The sequence below is a fragment of the Rhamphochromis sp. 'chilingali' genome, assembly GCF_963969265.1.
Source record: "Rhamphochromis sp. 'chilingali' genome assembly, chromosome: 6".
NCBI lineage: Eukaryota > Metazoa > Chordata > Actinopteri > Cichliformes > Cichlidae > Rhamphochromis > Rhamphochromis sp. 'chilingali'.
The window spans coordinates 8761228-8780367 of NC_137933.1; the positions used below are offsets into that span (position 1 = coordinate 8761228).

At 42.7% G+C, this 19140-nt stretch overlaps 1 protein-coding gene across 1 annotated transcript in view; it reads left to right on the forward strand.

Annotated features, from left to right (window-relative positions):
* The window catches only part of prmt3 (protein arginine methyltransferase 3), an 83867-nt gene that overhangs the window by 44849 nt on the left and 19878 nt on the right, over positions 1-19140 (forward strand). Inside the window, exon 12 of the mRNA XM_080884734.1 lies at positions 15943-16130. Coding sequence (XP_080740860.1) covers positions 15943-16130 — 188 coding nt within the window. The remainder of the gene's footprint in view (positions 1-15942; positions 16131-19140) is intronic.

The following is a 19140-nucleotide window of genomic DNA, read 5'->3' on the forward strand; positions in this document are numbered from 1 at the left end:
ACACCCTTGTGCCATGTTAAATTGCGGAGCTTTTGAGTTTTCACAATACTATGAGGCCGTGGCGCCATGGCGAATTTCGATGACTCGCCATGAAAATCTTATTGCCTCTCATTTTGTCATACATTTTCTGACCTTGACCAAAGTGAACACATATGATAAGGCTCCACCCCTGAACATATTTCAACTGCCATATTTGACCTCAAGGACAGCGCCACCTAGTGGGAACAGGAAATGTTATGTTTTACACTTTGGGGTACAGTATAGTGATGGGTGACATCTGCAGCCTCAAATTTCTCCAGAAAAGCCTTAAGGAGTTGGTCTTGGGTTACAGTGAAAACTGTGACTTTTCGCAAAAGGGTGTGACCCCAGCAGCATGGCGAACTTTGATGTCACGCCATGAAGAAACAAATTAGTATAACTCAATGAAATCCAGTCTGATCAGTACCAGACTTTACAGGCATGATGTCAGACCCGCCCTGAACAGATTGATGTGCCCATTGTCGGGAATACGGACAGCGCCACCTAGTGGGAACAGGAATTGTCATGGCTTTAATTTTGTTGTACTGATTTTCACAGGTTCATCGTGGCCACCTGAAAAGCGGTGAATATCACCATCAGTCCCTCGTGATGCTTCAGTGCAAAAATTGTGACTTTAAACTGAACGGCGCACCCTGGTGGCAACACGGTTCAACATGAAAGATGAAGTGGCTTTTGAGGGGCTTGCAAAGTTTATAGAGGCTTGGAATTTGGCACACACCTCCAAATGGATGAAGGCTTTGTTGTCATGTGATCATTTTCATTGAATAGGGCAAAATGGCTCTTCAGCGCCCCCTACAAAATTTCAAAACCACAGCCCCAGCTCTGTGTTTTATGTATGAGTCTGAATCCTGGTAAGCTTATAGGAGATATCAAGATGTACAAAAAAGTCTCTTGGAGCAATATCCCAAATCCAACAGGAAGTCAGCCATTTTAAAATTAATGTGTAATTTTGATGACATTTTCTCCCCTTTTCAGGCCTCATACTTTGACGAACTCCTCCAAGGGATTTCATCATATTGAAGCATTCTTCAGTGTGTAGAATCTAAAGACCTTTGTGATGTTAAATTGCGAAGCTTTTTCCGTTCAGGGAAACGGGGTGGTCATGGCGGCACGTAGAGTTTCAATCACTCGCAAAAAGCAGTAATCTGCTGTCACTAAAAAACACAATGTCCAATCTCTCCCAAAGGTCGCAGGTGTGATGAGACTCGAGCTTGGAAATGTTTGTTATGCTATTTGTCAATAATGGTTAGAGCGCCACCTAGTGGCATGACTATAATCCTGGTTGAATAAGATGAATTGTTAGCTGGTGGTTAAATGCATGAATTCCATCAATGTGACATGAGATCGGACGTGCTGGTTTTAGGTGTTGGGCGTGGCTCGACACGCCAGGGTGCGAGGGCCCTCATAACGCTGCTTGCAGCTTTAATTATTAGGGCCCGAGCACTGACAGTGCGAAGGCCCTATTGTAATTGCTCTGTTTATTATTATTATTATTATTATTATTTCGGCAAATGAATTGGCCGTTTGAGGGCCTAAACATGCTCGAAAACTCATGAAATTTTGCACACGCGTCAGGTCTGGTGAAAATTTACGTATTTTAATGTTCTCAGACATGGCCTGGGAAAATTAGCTCAGTAGCGCCACCTAGAAAAATGAAAAACGCGAGCCCCCGGTATGGGTATGACCTACATGTTTGAAAGTCGGTACACCTATATAACGTTCAGAGTCGAACAAAAAAGTCTATTATGGCAATGTCCTAAACCCAACAGGAAGTCCGCCATTTTGGATTGAATGTGACATTTTGGCTCTGATTTTACCGTTTCGATGCCTCGAACTTTAACGAACTCCTCCTTGGCATTTGGTTCTATAAGCTTCAAATTTGGACAGTGTCAACTACACCCTTGTGCCATGTTAAATTGCGGAGCTTTTGAGTTTTCACAATACTATGAGGCCGTGGCGCCATGGCGAATTTCGATGACTCGCCATGAAAATCTTATTGCCTCTCATTTTGTCAAACATTTTCTGACCTTGACCAAAGTGAACACATATGATAAGGCTCCACCCCTGAACATATTTCAACTGCCATATTCTACATCAAGGACAGCGCCACCTAGTGGGAACAGGAAATGTCATGTTTTACACTTTGGGGTACAGTATTGTGATGGGTGACATCTGCAGCCTCAAATTTCTCCAGGAAAGCCTTAAGGAGGTGGTCTTGGGTTACAGTGAAAACTGTGACTTTTCGCCAAAGGGTGTGACACCAGCAGCATGGCGAACTTTGATGTCACGCCATGAAGAAACAAATTAGTATAACTCAATGAAATCCAGTCTGATTAGTACCAGACTTTACAGGCATGATGTCACACCCGCCCTGAACAGATTGATGTGCCCATTGTCAGGAATATGAAGAGCGCCACCTAGTGGGAAGAGGAAATGTCATGTCTTACACTTTGTTGTACTGATTTTCACAGGTTCATCGTGGCCACCTCAAAAGCGGTGAATATCACCATCAGTCCTTGATGATGCTTTAGTGCAAAAATTTTGACTTTAAACTGAACGGCGCACCCTGGTGGCAACGCTGTTCACCGTGAAAAATGAAGTGGCTTTTGAGGGGCTTGGAAAGTTTATAGAGGCTTGAAATTTGGCGCACACCTCCATTGTGCGTAAGGCTTTGTTGTTATGTGATCATTTTCATTGAATAGCGCAAAATGGCTCCACAGCGCCCCCTACAAAATTTCAAAACAACAGCCCCAGCTCTGTGTTTTATCTATGAGTCTGAAACCTGGTAAGCTTATAGGAGATATCAAGATGTACAAAAAAGTCTCTTGGAGCAATATCCCAAATCCAACAGGAAGTCAGCCATTTTAAAATTAATGTGTAATTTTTGTGATATTTTCCACTCTTTCCAGGCACCGTTCTTTGACGAACTCCTCCAAGGGATTTCATCATATTGAAGCATTCTTCAGTGTGTAGAATCTAAAGACCTTTGTGATGTTAAATTGCGAAGCTTTTTCCGTTCAGGGAAACGGGGTTGTCATGGCGGCACGTAGAGTTTCAATCACTCGCAAAAAGCAGTAATCTGCTGTCACTAAAAAACACAATGTCCAATCTCTCCCAAAGGTCGCAGGTGTGATGAGACTCGAGCTTGGAAATGTTTGTTATGCTATTTGTCAATAATGGTTAGAGCGCCACCTAGTGGCATGACTATAATCCTGGTTGAATAAGATGAAATGTTAGCTGGTGATTAAAAGCATGAAATCCATCAATGTGACATCACATCGGACGTGCCGGTTTGAGGTGTTGGCAGTGGCTCGACGTGCCGGGGGTGCGAGGGCCCTCATAACGCTGCTTGCAGCTTTAATTATTATTATTATTATTCCGGCAAATGAATTGGCCGTTTGAGGGCCTAAACATGCTCGAAAACTCATGAAATTTTGCACACGCGTCAGGTCTGGTGAAAATTTACGTATTTTAATGTTCTCAGACATGGCCAGGGAAAATTAGCTCAGTAGCGCCACCTAGAAAAATGAAAAACGCGAGCCCCCGGTATGGGTATGACCTACACGTTTGAAAGTCGGTACACCTATATAACGTTCAGAGTCGAACAAAAAAGTCTATTATGGCAATGTCCTAAACCCAACAGGAAGTCCGCCATTTTGGATTGAAGGTGACATTTTGGGTCTGATTTTACCGTTTCCATGCCTTGTACTTTAACGAACTCCTCCTTGGGATTTGGTCCTATAAACTTCATATTTGGACAGTGTCAACTACACCCTTGTGCCATGTTAAATTGCGGAGCTTTTGAGTTTTCACAATACTATGAGGCCGTGGCGCCATGGCAAATTTCGATGACTCGCCATGAAAATCTTATTGCCTCTCATTCTGTCATACATGTTCCGATCTGGACCAAAGAGCACACATATGATAAGGCTCCACCCCTGAACATATTTCAACTGCCATATTTGACATCAAGGACAGCGCCACCTAGTGGGAACAGGAAATGTCATGTTTTACACTTTGGGGTACAGTATTGTGATGGGTGACATCTGCAGCCTCAAATTTCTCCAGGAAACCCTTAAGGAGTTGGTCTTGGGTTACAGTGAAAACTGTGACTTTTCGCAAAAGGGTGTGACCCCAGCAGCATGGCGAACTTTGATGTCACGCCATGAAGAAACAAATTAGTATAACTCAATGAAATCCAGTCTGATCAGTACCAGACTTTACAGGCATGATGTCAGACCCGCCCTGAACAGATTGATGTGCCCATTGTCGGAAATACGGACAGCGCCACCTAGTGGCAACAGGAAATGTCATGGCTTTAATTTTGTTGTACTGATTTTCACAGGTTCATCTTGGCCACCTCAAAAGCGGTGAATATCACCATCAGTCCCTCGTGATGCTTCAGTGCAAAAATTGTGACTTTAAACTGAACGGCGCACCCTGGTGGCAACGCTGTTCAACATGAAAGATGAAGTGGCTTTTGAGGATCTTTGCAAGTTTATAGAGGCTTGAAATTTGGCACACACCTCCAAATGGATGAACGCTTTGTTGGCATGTGATCATTTTCATTGAATAGCGCGAAGTGGCTCCACAGCGCCCCCTACAAAATTTCAAAACCACAGCCCCAGCTCTGTGTTCTATGTATGATTCTGAAACCTGGTAAGCTTATAGGAGATATCAAGATGTACAAAAAAGTCTCTTGGTGCAATATCCCAAATCCAACAGGAAGTCAGCCATTTTAAAATTAATGTGTAATTTTGGCAACATTTTCCCCTCTTTCCAGGCACCGTTCTTTGACGAACTCCTCCAAGGGATTTCATCATATTGAACCAATCTCCAGTGTGTGGAATCTAAAGACCTTTGTGATGTTAAATTGCGAAGCTTTTTACGTTAAGTGAAACGGGGTGGTTATGGTGGCACTTAGAGTTTGAATCACTCGCCAAAAAGCAGTAATCTGCTGTCACTCAAAAACACAATGTCCAATCTCCCCCAAACGTCTCAGGTGTGATGAGACTCGAGCTCGGAAGTGATTGTTATGCCATTTGTACATAATGGTTAGAGCGCCACCTAGTGGAACGACTAACTAATCATGAATGAATGAGTTGAAATGTTAGCTGGTGGTTAAATGCATGAATTCCATCAATGTGACATCAGATCGGAGGTGCTGGTTTTAGGTGTTGGGCTTGGCTCGACGCGCTGGGGGTGCGAGGGCCCTCGTAACGCTGCTTGCAGCTTTAATTATTATTATTATTATTATTTCGGCAAATGAATTGGCCGTTTGAGGGCCTAAACATACTCGAAAACTCATGAAATTTTGCACACGCGTCAGGTCTGGTGAAAATTTACGTATTTTAATGTTCTCAGACATGGCCAGGGAAAATTAGCTCAGTAGCGCCACCTAGAAAAATGAAAAACGCGAGCCCCCGGTATGGGTATGACCTACATGTTTGAAAGTCGGTACACCTATATAACTTTCAGAGTCGAACAAAAAAGTCTATTATGGCAATGTCCTAAACCCAACAGGAAGTCCGCCATTTTGGATTGAAGGTGACATTTTGGCTCTGATTTTACCGTTTCCATGCCTCGAACTTTAACGAACTCCTCCTTGGGATTTGGTCCTATAAGCTTCAAATTTGGACAGTGTCAACTACACCCTTGTGCCATGTTAAATTGCGGAGCTTTTGAGTTTTCACAATACTATGAGGCCGTGGCGCCATGGCGAATTTCGATGACTCGCCATGAAAATCTTATTGCCTCTCATTTTGTCATACATTTTCTGACCTTGACCAAAGTGAACACATATGATAAGGCTCCACCCCTGAACATATTTCAACTGCCATATTTGACATAAGGGACAGCGCCACCTAGTGGGAACAGGAAATGTCATGTTTTACACTTTGGGGTACAGTATAGTGATGGGTGACATCTGCAGCCTCAAATTTCTCCAGAAAAGCCTTAAGGAGTTGGTCTTGGGTTACAGTGAAAACTGTGAGTTTTCGCGAATGGGTGTGACCCCAGCAGCATGGCGAACTTTGATGTCACGCCATGAAGAAACAAATTAGTATAACTCAATGAAATCCAGTCTGATCAGTACCAGACTTTACAGGCATGATGTCAGACCCGCCCTGAACAGATTGATGTGCCCATTGTCGGAAATACGGACAGCGCCACCTAGTGGCAACAGGAAATGTCATGGCTTTAATTTTGTTGTACTGATTTTCACAGATTCATCTTGGCCACCTCAAAAGCGGTGAATATCACCATCAGTCCCTCGTGATGCTTCAGTGCAAAAATTGTGACTTTAAACTGAACGGCGCACCCTGGTGGCAACGCGGTTCACCATGAAAGATGAAGTGGCTTTTGAGGGGCTTGGAAAGTTTATAGAGGCTTGAAATTTGGCACACACCTCCAAATGGATGTAGGCTTTGTTGTCATGTGATCATTTTCATTGAATAGCGCGAAATTGCTCCACAGCGCCCCCTACAAAATTTCAAAACATCAGCCCCAGCTCTGTGTTTCATCTATGAGTCTGAAACCTGGTAAGCTTATGGAAAATATCAAGATGTACAAAAAAGTCTCTTGGAGCAATATCCCAAATCCAACAGGAAGTCAGCCATTTTAAAATTAATGTGTAATTTTGGCGACATTTTCCCCTCTTTTCAGGCTTCATACTTTGACGAACTCCTCCAAGGGATTTCATCATATTGAACCATTCTCCAGTGTGTGGAATCTAAAGACCTTTGTGATGTTAAATTGCGAAGCTTTTTACGTCCAGGGAAACGGGGTGGTTATGGTGGCACTTAGAGTTTGAATCACTCGCCAAAAAGCAGTAATCTGCTGTCACTCAAAAACACAATGTCCAATCTCTCCCAAACGTCTCAGGTGTGATGAGACTCGAGCTTGGAAGTGTTTGTTATGCCATTTGTACATAATGGTTAGAGCGCCACCTAGTGGAACGACTAACTAATCATGAATGAATGAGTTGAATTGTTAGCTGGTGGTTAAATGCATGAATTCCATCAATGTGACATCACATCGGACGTGCTGGTTTTAGGTGTTGGGCGTGGCTCGACACGCCGGGGTGCGAGGGCCCTCATAACGCTGCTTGCAGCTTTAATTATTATTATTATTATTATTATTCACCCCAAACAAGGGCCTTTTTGAGGGCCTAAACATGCTCAAAAACTCATGAAATTTTGCACACATGCCAGGTCTGGTGAAAAATTTTGTATTTTAATGGTTTTACATATGAGCACTGGGAAATGGCTCTACAGCGCCACCTATGCCTTGTTAAATGCAGCCCTACGACCACATCGTTTCAGCTACATGTATGAAATTTGGCACACATGTGTATCATGCCGAGTCGAACAAAAAAGTCTGTGGGCCCATTGATGCAAACCCAACAGGAAGTCCGCCATTTGGAAGAGAAGGTGACATTTTGGCTCTAATTTTGCCATTTCCATGCCTCGAACTTTTGCGAACTCCTCCTTGGGATTTGGTTGTATAAGCTTCATCTTTGGTCAGTGTCAACTACACACCTGGGCCATGTTAAATTGCGGAGCTTTTGAGTTTTCACAATACTATGAGGCCGTGGCGCCATGGCGAATTTCGATGACTCGCCATGAAAATCTTATTGCCTCTCATTTTGTCATACATTTTCTGACCTTGACCAAAGTGAACACATATGATAAGGCTCCACCCCTGAACATATTTCAACTGCCATATTTGACACCAGGGACAGCGCCACCTAGTGGGAACAGGAAATGTCATGTTTTACACTTTGGGGTACAGTATAGTGATGGGTGACACCTGCAGCCTCAAATTTCTCCAGGAAAGCCTTAAGGAGTTGGTCTTGGGTTACAGTGAAAACTGTGACTTTTCGCAAAAGGGTGTGACCCCAGCAGCATGGCGAACTTTGATGTCACGCCATGAAGAAACAAATTAGTATAACTCAATGAAATCCAGTCTGTTCAGTACCAGACTTTACAGGCATGATGTCAGACCCGCCCTGAACAGATTGATGTGCCCATTGTCGGGAATACGTACAGCGCCACCTAGTGGCAACAGGAAATGTCATGTCTTACACTTTGTTGTACTGATTTTCACAGGTTCATTGTGGACACCTCAAAAGCGGTGAATATCACCGTCAGTCCTTCATGATGCTGCAGTGCGAATATTGTGACTTTATACTGAACGGCGCACCCTGGTGGCAACGCTGTTCACCATGAAAAATGAAGTGGCCTTTGAGGGGCTTGGAAAGTTTAAAAAGTCTTGAAATTTGGCGCACACCTCCAATGTGCATAAGGCTTTGTTGTTATGTGATCATTTTCATTGAATAGCGCAAAATGGCTCCACAGCGCCCCCTACGAAATTTCAAAACATCAGCCCCAGCTCTGTGTTTTATGTATGAGTCTTAAACCTGGTAAGCTTATAGGAGATATCAAGATGTACAAAAAAGTCTCTTGGAGCAATATCCCAAATCCAACAGGAAGTCAGCCATTTTAAAATTAATGTGTAATTTTTGTGACATTTTCCCCTCTTTCCAGGTACCGTTGTTTGACGTACTCCTCCAAGGGATTTCATCATATTGAACCAATCTCCAGTGTGTGGAATCTAAAGACCTTTGTGATGTTAAATTGCGAAGCTTTTTACGTTCAGGGAAACGGGGTTGTCATGGTGGCACGTGGAGTTTCAATCACTCGCCAAAAAGCAGTAATCTGCTGTCACTCAAAATCTAAATGTCCAAATTCTCCCAAAGGTCGCAGGCGTGATGAGACTCGAGCTTGGAAATGTTTGTTATGCCATTTGTCAGTAATGGTTAGAGCGCCACCTAGTGGGACGACTATAATGATGATTGAATGAGATGAAATGTTAGCTGGTGGTTAAATGCATGAATTCCATCAATGTGACATGAGATCGGAGGTGCTGGTTTTAGGTGTTGGGCGTGGCTCGACGCGCCGGGGGTGCGAGGGCCCTCATAACGCTGCTTGCAGCTTTAATTTTGTCTTTGTGTCTGCTTGAAGGGGAAAATTAGTTAACTATTTTTTCCCTCTTCTTTTGTAAAGTAATTTGTGCAGTAGAGAAACTTGACTCATTAAAACTTGGACTGTCAGGAGAGTGTCTCAAATCTCACAAGTTTAAGTCTTTTTGGATGCTCATGCTTCCTATGCAGTTTCTTGGTGGACAGCAGTAATATTTAGATGTTGGTGGACAGAAGTTATCCAGTGCACAATGCTAACTTCTTGACAAGATATTTCTTAGGGAACTCTGTGCACAGAACTGTGAGTGCAGTTTGAGTGCTGCTACTTAATGGAGATAAAGCATTAGTACTTGACTTCTTTTATGCTTTCAAACTGAAAGTTTGAGTGAATTTCATTTTTGTGGGAAACGTTTCTGAAGAGTGGAGGCTAGCCATGATTTTGGAATTGGATGTGTGTCCACACCCTTTGTCTTGAGCCATTTAGTATTAAAGTAAAGTGTGAAGAATGAAAGTAGGACAAAGTGGTAATCAGGCCAGTGTTTTGTGCACATGTGATGGATACAGTCATTAAAGGAGCTTCATGAAATTGATGCAAAACTCCACACCCCCAGGATCTTAAGGCGTTCTCTGATTAAATTTGTTGAATAGTTTGTGAGTTATTAAATTTGCTGACATTAAGGATGTCTCATCACTGAGAACAGACATTTATGGGAGCAGATTTTTTCACTCTCTCCTTTAGTTGTGATTAATGATCTTTTGAGTGGAGTAAATAAAATCCCAGAATATTCTCTCATTGTTGTCTGGGCAGCCTTCCAAGTGTTCAGGATACAGATTCAGTGTCCTTCAAAACTGTGGACAGTGATACATATGTTTGATGCTGTTATTTTACTGGAGTGTGTTTTGTATTGTTCGGAAAATTAGAGCAACAGTTAAATTCAATTTAAATGCATTACCAACTGAGGAGGGGCATATCACTGTTTAAAATGCTTTTGGGGGATTTATCCTGTTTTTTTTTTTTACCACATGGGGATCCAGTACGGACTCTTTATGCCGGCGAGGCGTGATTGCGAATGTCGCTCAGGTGCATCTGTCTCCCCTGCAGCTGGCGCGCAGATCATGCCCCACCACAGACTCCTATGAGCAAGTGCTTAGGTGACAGTGGGAAGGAAAAACTGCCCTTTAACAGAAAGAAATGTCCAGCAGAACCAGGCTCAGGGAGTGGAGCCCATCTGCTGGAACCAGTTGGGGGTGAGGGGAGGAAGACAGGGCAAAGACACACTATGAAAGAGAGCCAGAGATTAATAATAACTAATAACTGAATACAGCGAGGTGTATAAACACATAGTGAGCGAAAAAGGTGACTGAAATAGACTGCAAACAGGGTGTAGCATCAGCAGACAGGGTGCCGCAGTCAACTTTAGTTGGAAGATGCTGACTTGTCTACAAACACTTGTTAACTACTACAGGGAGTGCAGAATTATTGTATATACATATACATATATACATATATACATATATATACATATACATATATATACATACATACACACACACACATATATACAGGGAGTGCAGAATTATTAGGCAAATGAGTATTTTGTCCACATCATCCTCTTCATGCATGTTGTCTTACTCCAAGCTGTATAGGCTCGAAAGCCTACTACCAATTAAGCATATTAGGTGATGTGCATCTCTGTAATGAGAAGGGGTGTGGTCTAATGACATCAACACCCTATATCAGGTGTGCATAATTATTAGGCAACGTCCTTTCCTTTGGCAAATTGGGTCAAAAGAAGGACATGACAGGCTCAGAAAAGTCAAAAATAGTGAGATATCTTGCAGAGGGATGCAGCAGTCTCAAAATTGCAAAGCTTCTGAAGCGTGATCATCAAACAATCAAGCGTTTCATTCAAAATAGTCAACAGGGTCGCAAGAAGCGTGTGGAAAAACCAAGGCGCAAAATAACTGCCCATGAACTGAGAAAAGTCAAGCGTGCAGCTGCCAAGATGCCACTTGCCACCAGGTTGGCCATATTTCAGAGCTGCAACATCACTGGAGTGCCCAAAAGCACAAGGTGTGCAATACTCAGAGACATGGCCAAGGTAAGAAAGGCTGAAAGACGACCACCACTGAACAAGACACACAAGCTGAAACGTCAAGACTGGGCCAAGAAATATCTCAAGACTGATTTTTCTAAGGTTTTATGGACTGATGAAATGAGAGTGAGTCTTGATGGGCCAGAAGGATGGGCCCGTGGCTGGATTGGTAAAGGTCAGAGAGCTCCAGTCCGACTCAGACGCCAGCAAGGTGGAGGTGGAGTACTGGTTTGGGCTGGTATCATCAAAGATGAGCTTGTGGGGCCTTTTCGGGTTGAGGATGGAGTCAAGCTCAACTCCCAGTCCTACTGCCAGTTTCTGGAAGACACCTTCTTCAAGCAGTGGTACAGGAAGAAGTCTGCATCCTTCAAGAAAAACACGATTTTCATGCAGGACAATGCTCCATCACACGCGTCCAAGTACTCCACAGCGTGGCTGGCAAGAAAGGGTATAAAAGAAGAAAAACTAATGACATTGCCACCTTGTTCACCTGATCTGAACCCCATTGAGAACCTGTGGTCCATCATCAAATGTGAGATTTACAAGGAGGGAAAACAGTACACCTCTCTGAACAGTGTCTGGGAGGCCGTGGTTGCTGCTGCACGCAATGTTGATGGTGAACAGATCAAAACACTGACAGAATCCATGGATGGCAGGCTTTTGAGTGTCCTTGCAAAGAAAGGTGGCTATATTGGTCGCTGATTTGTTTTTGTTTTGTTTTTGAATGTCAGAAATGTATATTTGTGAATGTGGAGATGTTATATCAGAATCAGAATCAGAATACTTTATTGATCCCTGGGGGAAATTATTTTTTGTTACAGTGCTCCATTTTAAACCAACATTAAGACAAGACAGACAATACGCTAACTAAGAATAGTACAATATATACATATATATATATACATACATACATACATACATACATAAGTCACTTATAAATAAATATTTGGAAAAGAAACATGTGTAGCTGTAGCAGCAAACAGTGTGTTAAGTGGATGCGTTGTACAGGGAGATGGCCACAGGCAGGAATGATTTCCTGTGTCGTTCAGTGGTGCTTTTCGGTAATCTCAGTCTCTCACTGAACGTGCTCCTGTGGCTGACCAACATGTCATGGAGTGGGTGGGAGGTGTTATCCAACATTGTCTTTATCTTGGACAGCATCCGCCTCTCCGACACCACCTTGAGGGAGTCCAGCTCCATCCCCACAACATTGCTGGCCTTACGGATCAGTTTATTAAGTCTGTTGGCATCTGCGACCCTCAGCCTGCTCCCCCAGCATGCAACAGCATAGAGGATCGCACTGGCCACAACAGACTCATAGAAAATCCTCAGCATTTTCTGGCAGATGTTGAAGGACCTCAGTCGCCTCAAAAAATAGAGACGACTCTGGCCCTTCCTGTAAAGTGCTGTGGTGTTTTTAGCCCAGTCCAGTTTATTGTCAATGTGTACTCCAAGGTATTTATAGTCCTCCACAATGTCAACACTGACCCCCTGGATTGAAACAGGGGTCAAGTGTTTCCTGGTCTTCCTGAAGTCCACGATCAGTTCCTTGGTCTTTGCCACGTTGAGCTGCAGATGATTCTGCTCACACCACGTGACAAAGGAGTCGACCACAGCCCGGTACTCTGTCTCATCATCCCTGCTGATGCATCCAACCACCGCAGAGTCATCAGAAAACTTCTGAAGATGGCAGGTCTCTGTGCAGTGGCTGAAGTCTGTGGTGTAGAGGGTGAAGAGGAAGGGGGAGAGGACAGTCCCCTGTGGTGCCCCTGTGTTGCTAATCACCTTGTCAGACACACACTGTGGGAGACGTACATATTGTGGTCTTCCTGTCAGGTAATCAACAATCCAGGACACCAGAGAAGCATCCACCTGCATTGCTGCTAACTTATCACCCAGGAGGGTCGGCCTGATGGTGTTGAAAGCACTGGAAAAGTCAAAAAACATGACCCTCACAGTGCTCGCCGGCTGGTCCAGATGGGTGTAGACACGATTGAGCAGGTAGATGATGGCGTCCTCTGTTCCGAGACGAGGCTGATAAGCGAACTGAAGGGGATCCAGATGTGGTCTTACTATGGGTCGCAGCTGGTCCAGGATGAGCCTTTCCAGGGTCTTCATGATGTGGGAGGTCAGTGCCACAGGCCTGTAATCCTGGGGGCCACTGGGACGAGGCGTCTTTGGTACAGGGACGAGGCATGATGTCTTCCACATCACCGGGACCCTCTGCAGACTCAGACTCAGCATAAACAGTTTATGAAAGACTCCACACAGCTGGGGGGCACAGGTCTTGAGGACAAGGGGACTCACTCCGTCTGGTCCAGCAGACTTGCCTGAGTGAAGTCTCCTCATTTGCATCTCAACCTGGTATTGAGTGAAGGTGATGGGTGGGGGAGGGGTGTCAGGAATCTCACAGGAGGCAACATGTGAAGAGAGAGGCTGGCACAGTGGTGTGGCTCTGGATTCCAGGCTGACTGCAGGTGAGGTTGTGGGGGTGGGAGCAGACACTGTGGTGTCGAATCTATTGAAAAACAGATTCAACTCATTGGCTCTATTCTCACCTCCCTCAGTTCCCCTGCTGTTGGTTGGCCTGAATCCAGTGATGGTCTTCATGCCCCTCCACACCTCTCTCATGCTGTTCTGCTGGAGTTTCCACTCCAGCTTCCTCCTGTAATTTTCCTTAGCCTCTCTGATCTTGTCCTTTAGTAACACCTGGATCTTCCTCACCTCCTCTTTGTTGCCCCCTCTGAAAGCCCTCTTCTTGTTGTTGAGGAGGGCTTTGATGTCCTTAGTCACCCACGGCTTGTTATTTGGGTAAGAATGAACAGTCTGAGCTGGAACAATGGAGTCGGTGCAGATTATATTGGTTTCACTGGTGAAAATAAATGATTGAAATGGGTATATATTTGTTTTTTGTTAAGTTGCCTAATAATTATGCACAGTAATAGTCACCTGCACACACAGATATCCCCCTAAAATAGCTAAAACTAAAAACAAACTAAAAACTACTTCCAAAAACATTCAGCTTTGATATTAATGAGTTTTTGGGTTCATTGAGAACATGGTTGTTGTTCAATAATAAAATTATTCCTCAAAAATACAACTTGCCTAATAATTCTGCACTCCCTGTATTTATGCATACAAATAACCAAACATCAAGGCAAGCTGTGTAGCCACACAATGCACAATTGCATCAAACTGACATTGAAGTATGTCAACTAAAGTTGCTGCCTGAACAAAAATAAAGTGAAACACTGAAAGTAGTAACTTTTATAAGAAATAAATAAAAACTAGTAGGCCCAAGTCCCATACAATCTCAAAATGGCTCAACAAAACATGGTTCCTGCAACCTCTCAAAGGTTTTTAGCCAAAAACACCAGCCTATTGACATGATCAGGCTTCAGGGATGCACGCAGGCAGTTGACAACATTTCCACCAGTGCTGAAGACCCTTTCTGATGAGGCACTTGTGGCTGGGATGCAAAGATATTTCTTTGCCAGGATGGAGAGTCGTGGGAAGTCGTGCATCATATTCAGTAGGAATTAGGCCTACTCACCTATGGCCAAATGGGTTCTTTTTTGGGTTCATTGAGAACATGGTTGTTGTTCAATAATAAAATTATTCCTCAAAAATACAACTTGCCTAATAATTCTGCACTCCCTGTAGCCGAGCAGGAGTAAAACTTGGAAGTAGTGCAATTGAGACCAGAAATGGAGAACATCCGCCTTCAAAGTAAAAGTTGCATGTATTACTGTAGCCAACAACTTTTTAGAGATTTTACTTTGAAGGTAGACGGTCTCCATTTCTGGTTGTTATCGTACTTTTCATACTTTCACTACTGGTGAAAGAGTCATTTAGGAGTGCTTGCAGACAAGTCTTCATCTTCCACAAAAACTCTGAGCAACCACAGCAATCTGCTTGCAAATAAAGTATTTGCAAAGAGGTTTTCAGTCCAGCACTGTGTTGCTCTTTGTGAATGCCATCATTCCAGCAACGACTCACGAACTAGTTGTGGGAATACTCAAAAAGATCTAAGTGGCAACCATGATAAGAATTTGGGGAATTTCTATTTGTTTGCTCTCTTATACCAAATGTTATCAATTCCGCTGACTCCACCCACAACTATAAGTGCAAGTGGTCAATTCAGCTGCATCTCATAGGGTACACAGCACCATCCCTTACCAAAGCGATGCACCACCCATCACAGGAAGATCCTCACACATTGATGTTGTGTTTTGTATTTTAAAGTATTACATCGTGGTATGTTGTATATTGTGAATGCACTATTACAATATTCATAGTTCAGTATTTATGAGATTGTGCCTTCTGTAAAGCAGTATGTATGATGAGTAAACAAAGATCAATAGCTACATTAAAAAACTAAAAGCGAGAAAGAATATTTTATTTAATCTCTATTTGACGTAGTTGTCTCCTCATTTTTAGTGTTGCTCTATTGCGTGCCTTTATCATCATCCTTAAGCAATATTACATCAGTCAAAGAGACTGAAAGCTGAAATATAGGCAAGATTTAAAGTAAATATTAATAGATCGATGAAAAAGCTCAAAGTGGGCAGGAAGAGAAAGTATGCATGTGCTGAAGGATGAGCAACTGTTGTCAATCTTTACAAGGTCAAGAAAGGATTTGAAGGAATATTCATGTTATGGAAAAGAGATATAAGTTAAGTGTCTTTTGTTTTGGTTTTTGGCTATTTGACTTTAGCCCAAATTTGGCAGTTTCTCTGCTGGATGTGAGTGTTGAGGCTTACTGATCAAACAGTGGTGATGCTGTTTTACTAATTTTGTTCATTTGTTTGTTTCGCTTCCTCACAGTGTACCCAGACCTTTGTAACATCAGCCTGGCAGCTGTGGGTGATGTACAGAAGCATCAAGACCGCATTGCATTCTGGGATGATGTATATGGCTTTAACATGACATGCATGAAGAAGGCTGTGGTGCCAGAGGCTGTGGTGGAAGTGTTGAAAGCAGACACACTCATCTCTGAACCTACAGTCATACAGGTAAACATTCAACCTTCTGTGTAGCTCCTTTGCAAATCCAGTGGCAAGGCTGATATTTAAAAGTAAAAGTAATGTCCTTTACCAAATAAAATGACAATACAACCTGAATGGTTGGCTTGTCTCTGTATTTATTTGGGGTTGTTTTTGGCTGGACACACAGTAGATAATTAAACGTGACTTGTCAACCAAAATAACTACTAGAAACTTTTTGTCTCTTTAAGTTAAACTCTATTTTTTCTCTTTATCTGACTTTGCACAGATATTTTTGATCAAGCTTACAACTTTGACTTTTTTTATTGTTCTGCCTTATTTGTGTTGCAGTGATTAGAGATCAGATATTCAATTTTGTCTTCGTTTGATGACACGAACAAGTAAAAATGTTCTGCAGCAATACACCTGTACACACAAATGGGAGAAATAGAGTCTTCAGGGCTCAGGCAGTTAAAAAATCGACAGAGAACGAGAGCTGCAGTTAGCTGTATAGAGAGATAGGGCCTTATAGCTTGTGTGTGTATGTGCATGTGTGTGTGTGTGGTGATGCTGTAGAGCTGGGTGATTGATCTGTCTAATCCTTGTTTAAGTTCTTCTTAAGGAAACTTCATTACTCTCAGCACACTGAGGACAGAGTAGTTTTAGCTGTGCTGGTGGGAGAGTGGTATACAGAGAATATGCAGATAAAGACACAAGGAGTCTCATATCTAAGAACACCTTTTGTGGATATATCTCAGAAGGATTGCTCTTTCCTCTTTTCTCTAATACCTTTTATATGTGGGATTTTTTTTTGCCAGTTGGCCTGTTTGCTAAGTACCGTGTCCTCCACCCATCTCAGAATGTGATGAATGAGGGTAGAACTTGATGTAATGGAATTTGAAACCTCTAATCGATAGTTTCTCCCCTCCAGTGACAAATAGACAGCCCCTCTGCCCAAATTACAAGGACTCCCATCTATTGCCTCCCTTTGATACGATCCAATAACATTCCATTAAAGCTGGCTGCTACTCCGGAAAATTGAGAGCCCTTTCATGGAATTATATATTCCAGCTAAGCAGATAAGTTTTTTTTTACTCACAGTGAGAAGAGATAGCAATGTTCAATCTGAGCAATGTTTAATTTGCTCCCTTTAAACCTGCCTTATGTTATGCAGTTGTTTCCAATCATAAATAGCTTAAGAAGTCATTTTGCTCCTTGGTATTCCAAATTGTTTCTTAAGAAAAGCACAATGTTTGCTACATACAATAGGGGAAATCATTATTCGATTCCCTGCTAAATTTGTAAGTTTGCTCATTTACAAAGAAATTAACAGTCTCTCTAATTTTTATGATAGTTTAATTTTAATAGAGAGAGAGAAAAAATGCAAACAACATAAACAAACAAACAAATCAAAAAACACATTACATAAAAGTTACTACCCAGCCAGAATTCTGGCTTCCACAGATTGGCTGTGTACCCAAAGGTTACAATTAATCACTTAACTACAGATACTACAGATCTCAACTCGTATGCTTAAAGCACTGTCCACAGTTTCTTCCATGCCAACATCTCCACCACCATTGCCAAGAACACAGAGCTGTCAAAGGGCCAGGGACAAGGTTGTAGAGCTACACTAGGCTGGAATGGGCTACAAGACTATCAGCAAGAAGCTTGATTAGACAAATATTGGTGCAGCCTTTTGGAAATAGAAGAAATATAAACAATTTCAGTCTCCCTGCCTCATGGCGTGAGGATGATCATGAGAAAGGTGATGGATCAGCTCAGAACTACACGGGAGAAGTTTGTTAATGATCTGAAGGCAGTTGAGACCACAGGCACCAACTACACCATCAGAAACACTACACTGTAATGGATTGTAATCTTGCAGCGTCTGCAAGGTCCTTCTGCTCAAGAAGGCACATGTACAGGCCTGTCTCAAGTTTGTCAGTGAATATCTAGATGAGTCATAGAAGGCTTGTGAGACAGTGCTGTGATCACAGGAAACCAAAATCAAGCTCTTTGGCATGAACTTGACCCGCTAAGTTTAGAGGGAGAGAAATGTACGACCCAAAGAACACTATCCCCAAAGTCAAGCATGGAGGTGGAAACATTATGTCATGGGGCTGTTTTTCTGCTAAGGATACAGGATTACTTCACTGCCAATAGATGGGACCATGTCTTGGAAGAGAACCTCCTTTCCACAGCCTAAACAGTGCTGATTGGTCTTCCGGTGTGATAATGACCCAAAACATACTGCCAAGGCAACAAAGGAGTTGTTAAAGAAGAAGCACATCCAGGCCATGGAGTGGCCTAGCCAGTCTCCAGACCTCAGTCCTGTAGAAAATCTGGAGAAGGAACTGAAACTTCAAGTTGCCAAGTGGCAGCCAAGATATTCTGCCTCTCTCATTTCTTTTTGAGAGAGCAAACTTACAAATTCAGCAGAAGACCAAATAATTATTTTCCCCACTATAGCAGTACAACTTGTTGGGTCTGCGCTTCCACAGGCCCGGCTGGTTTAGAAACTTATTCCCTTTAACGAAGCAAGGAAGCAAGATGAACAGCTTTAGCTGGTTTTTACTTGCTAGCAAGGGAGGCTGGTTGGAACCAGGCTCTTGGAGCTAACCGCTCCTCACCTGTCTCCTAGCCAACTTCAAATAAACAGCCTTCCTTGCAGCCTTTTATTCTGAGAACACAAGCATTACTAAACAACAAAACAGAACCCTCACATAGGATGTCCCATAATAAAACACTATAGCCTCCCCCACCAGCAGACTGGCTGGGGAGGTGGTCAGAAACAAAGGAATGTCTTTGATCCTACAGTTTGAACCAAGACTTACAAATTTAAGTACAATAATGGCAACATTTAACAATTTGACTCCAACACAACTGTATTCCTCCACTACCAGTAAGATTCTATCCAAAATCACTCTATATTTAAATCTATATTTTACTTTTTAGTCTGATCTAATTCTAGTATCTGATTGATGAATGTAAAAACAATATCCTCTATGTTTGAGTCCTCGCAATCGCTAAAATGAAC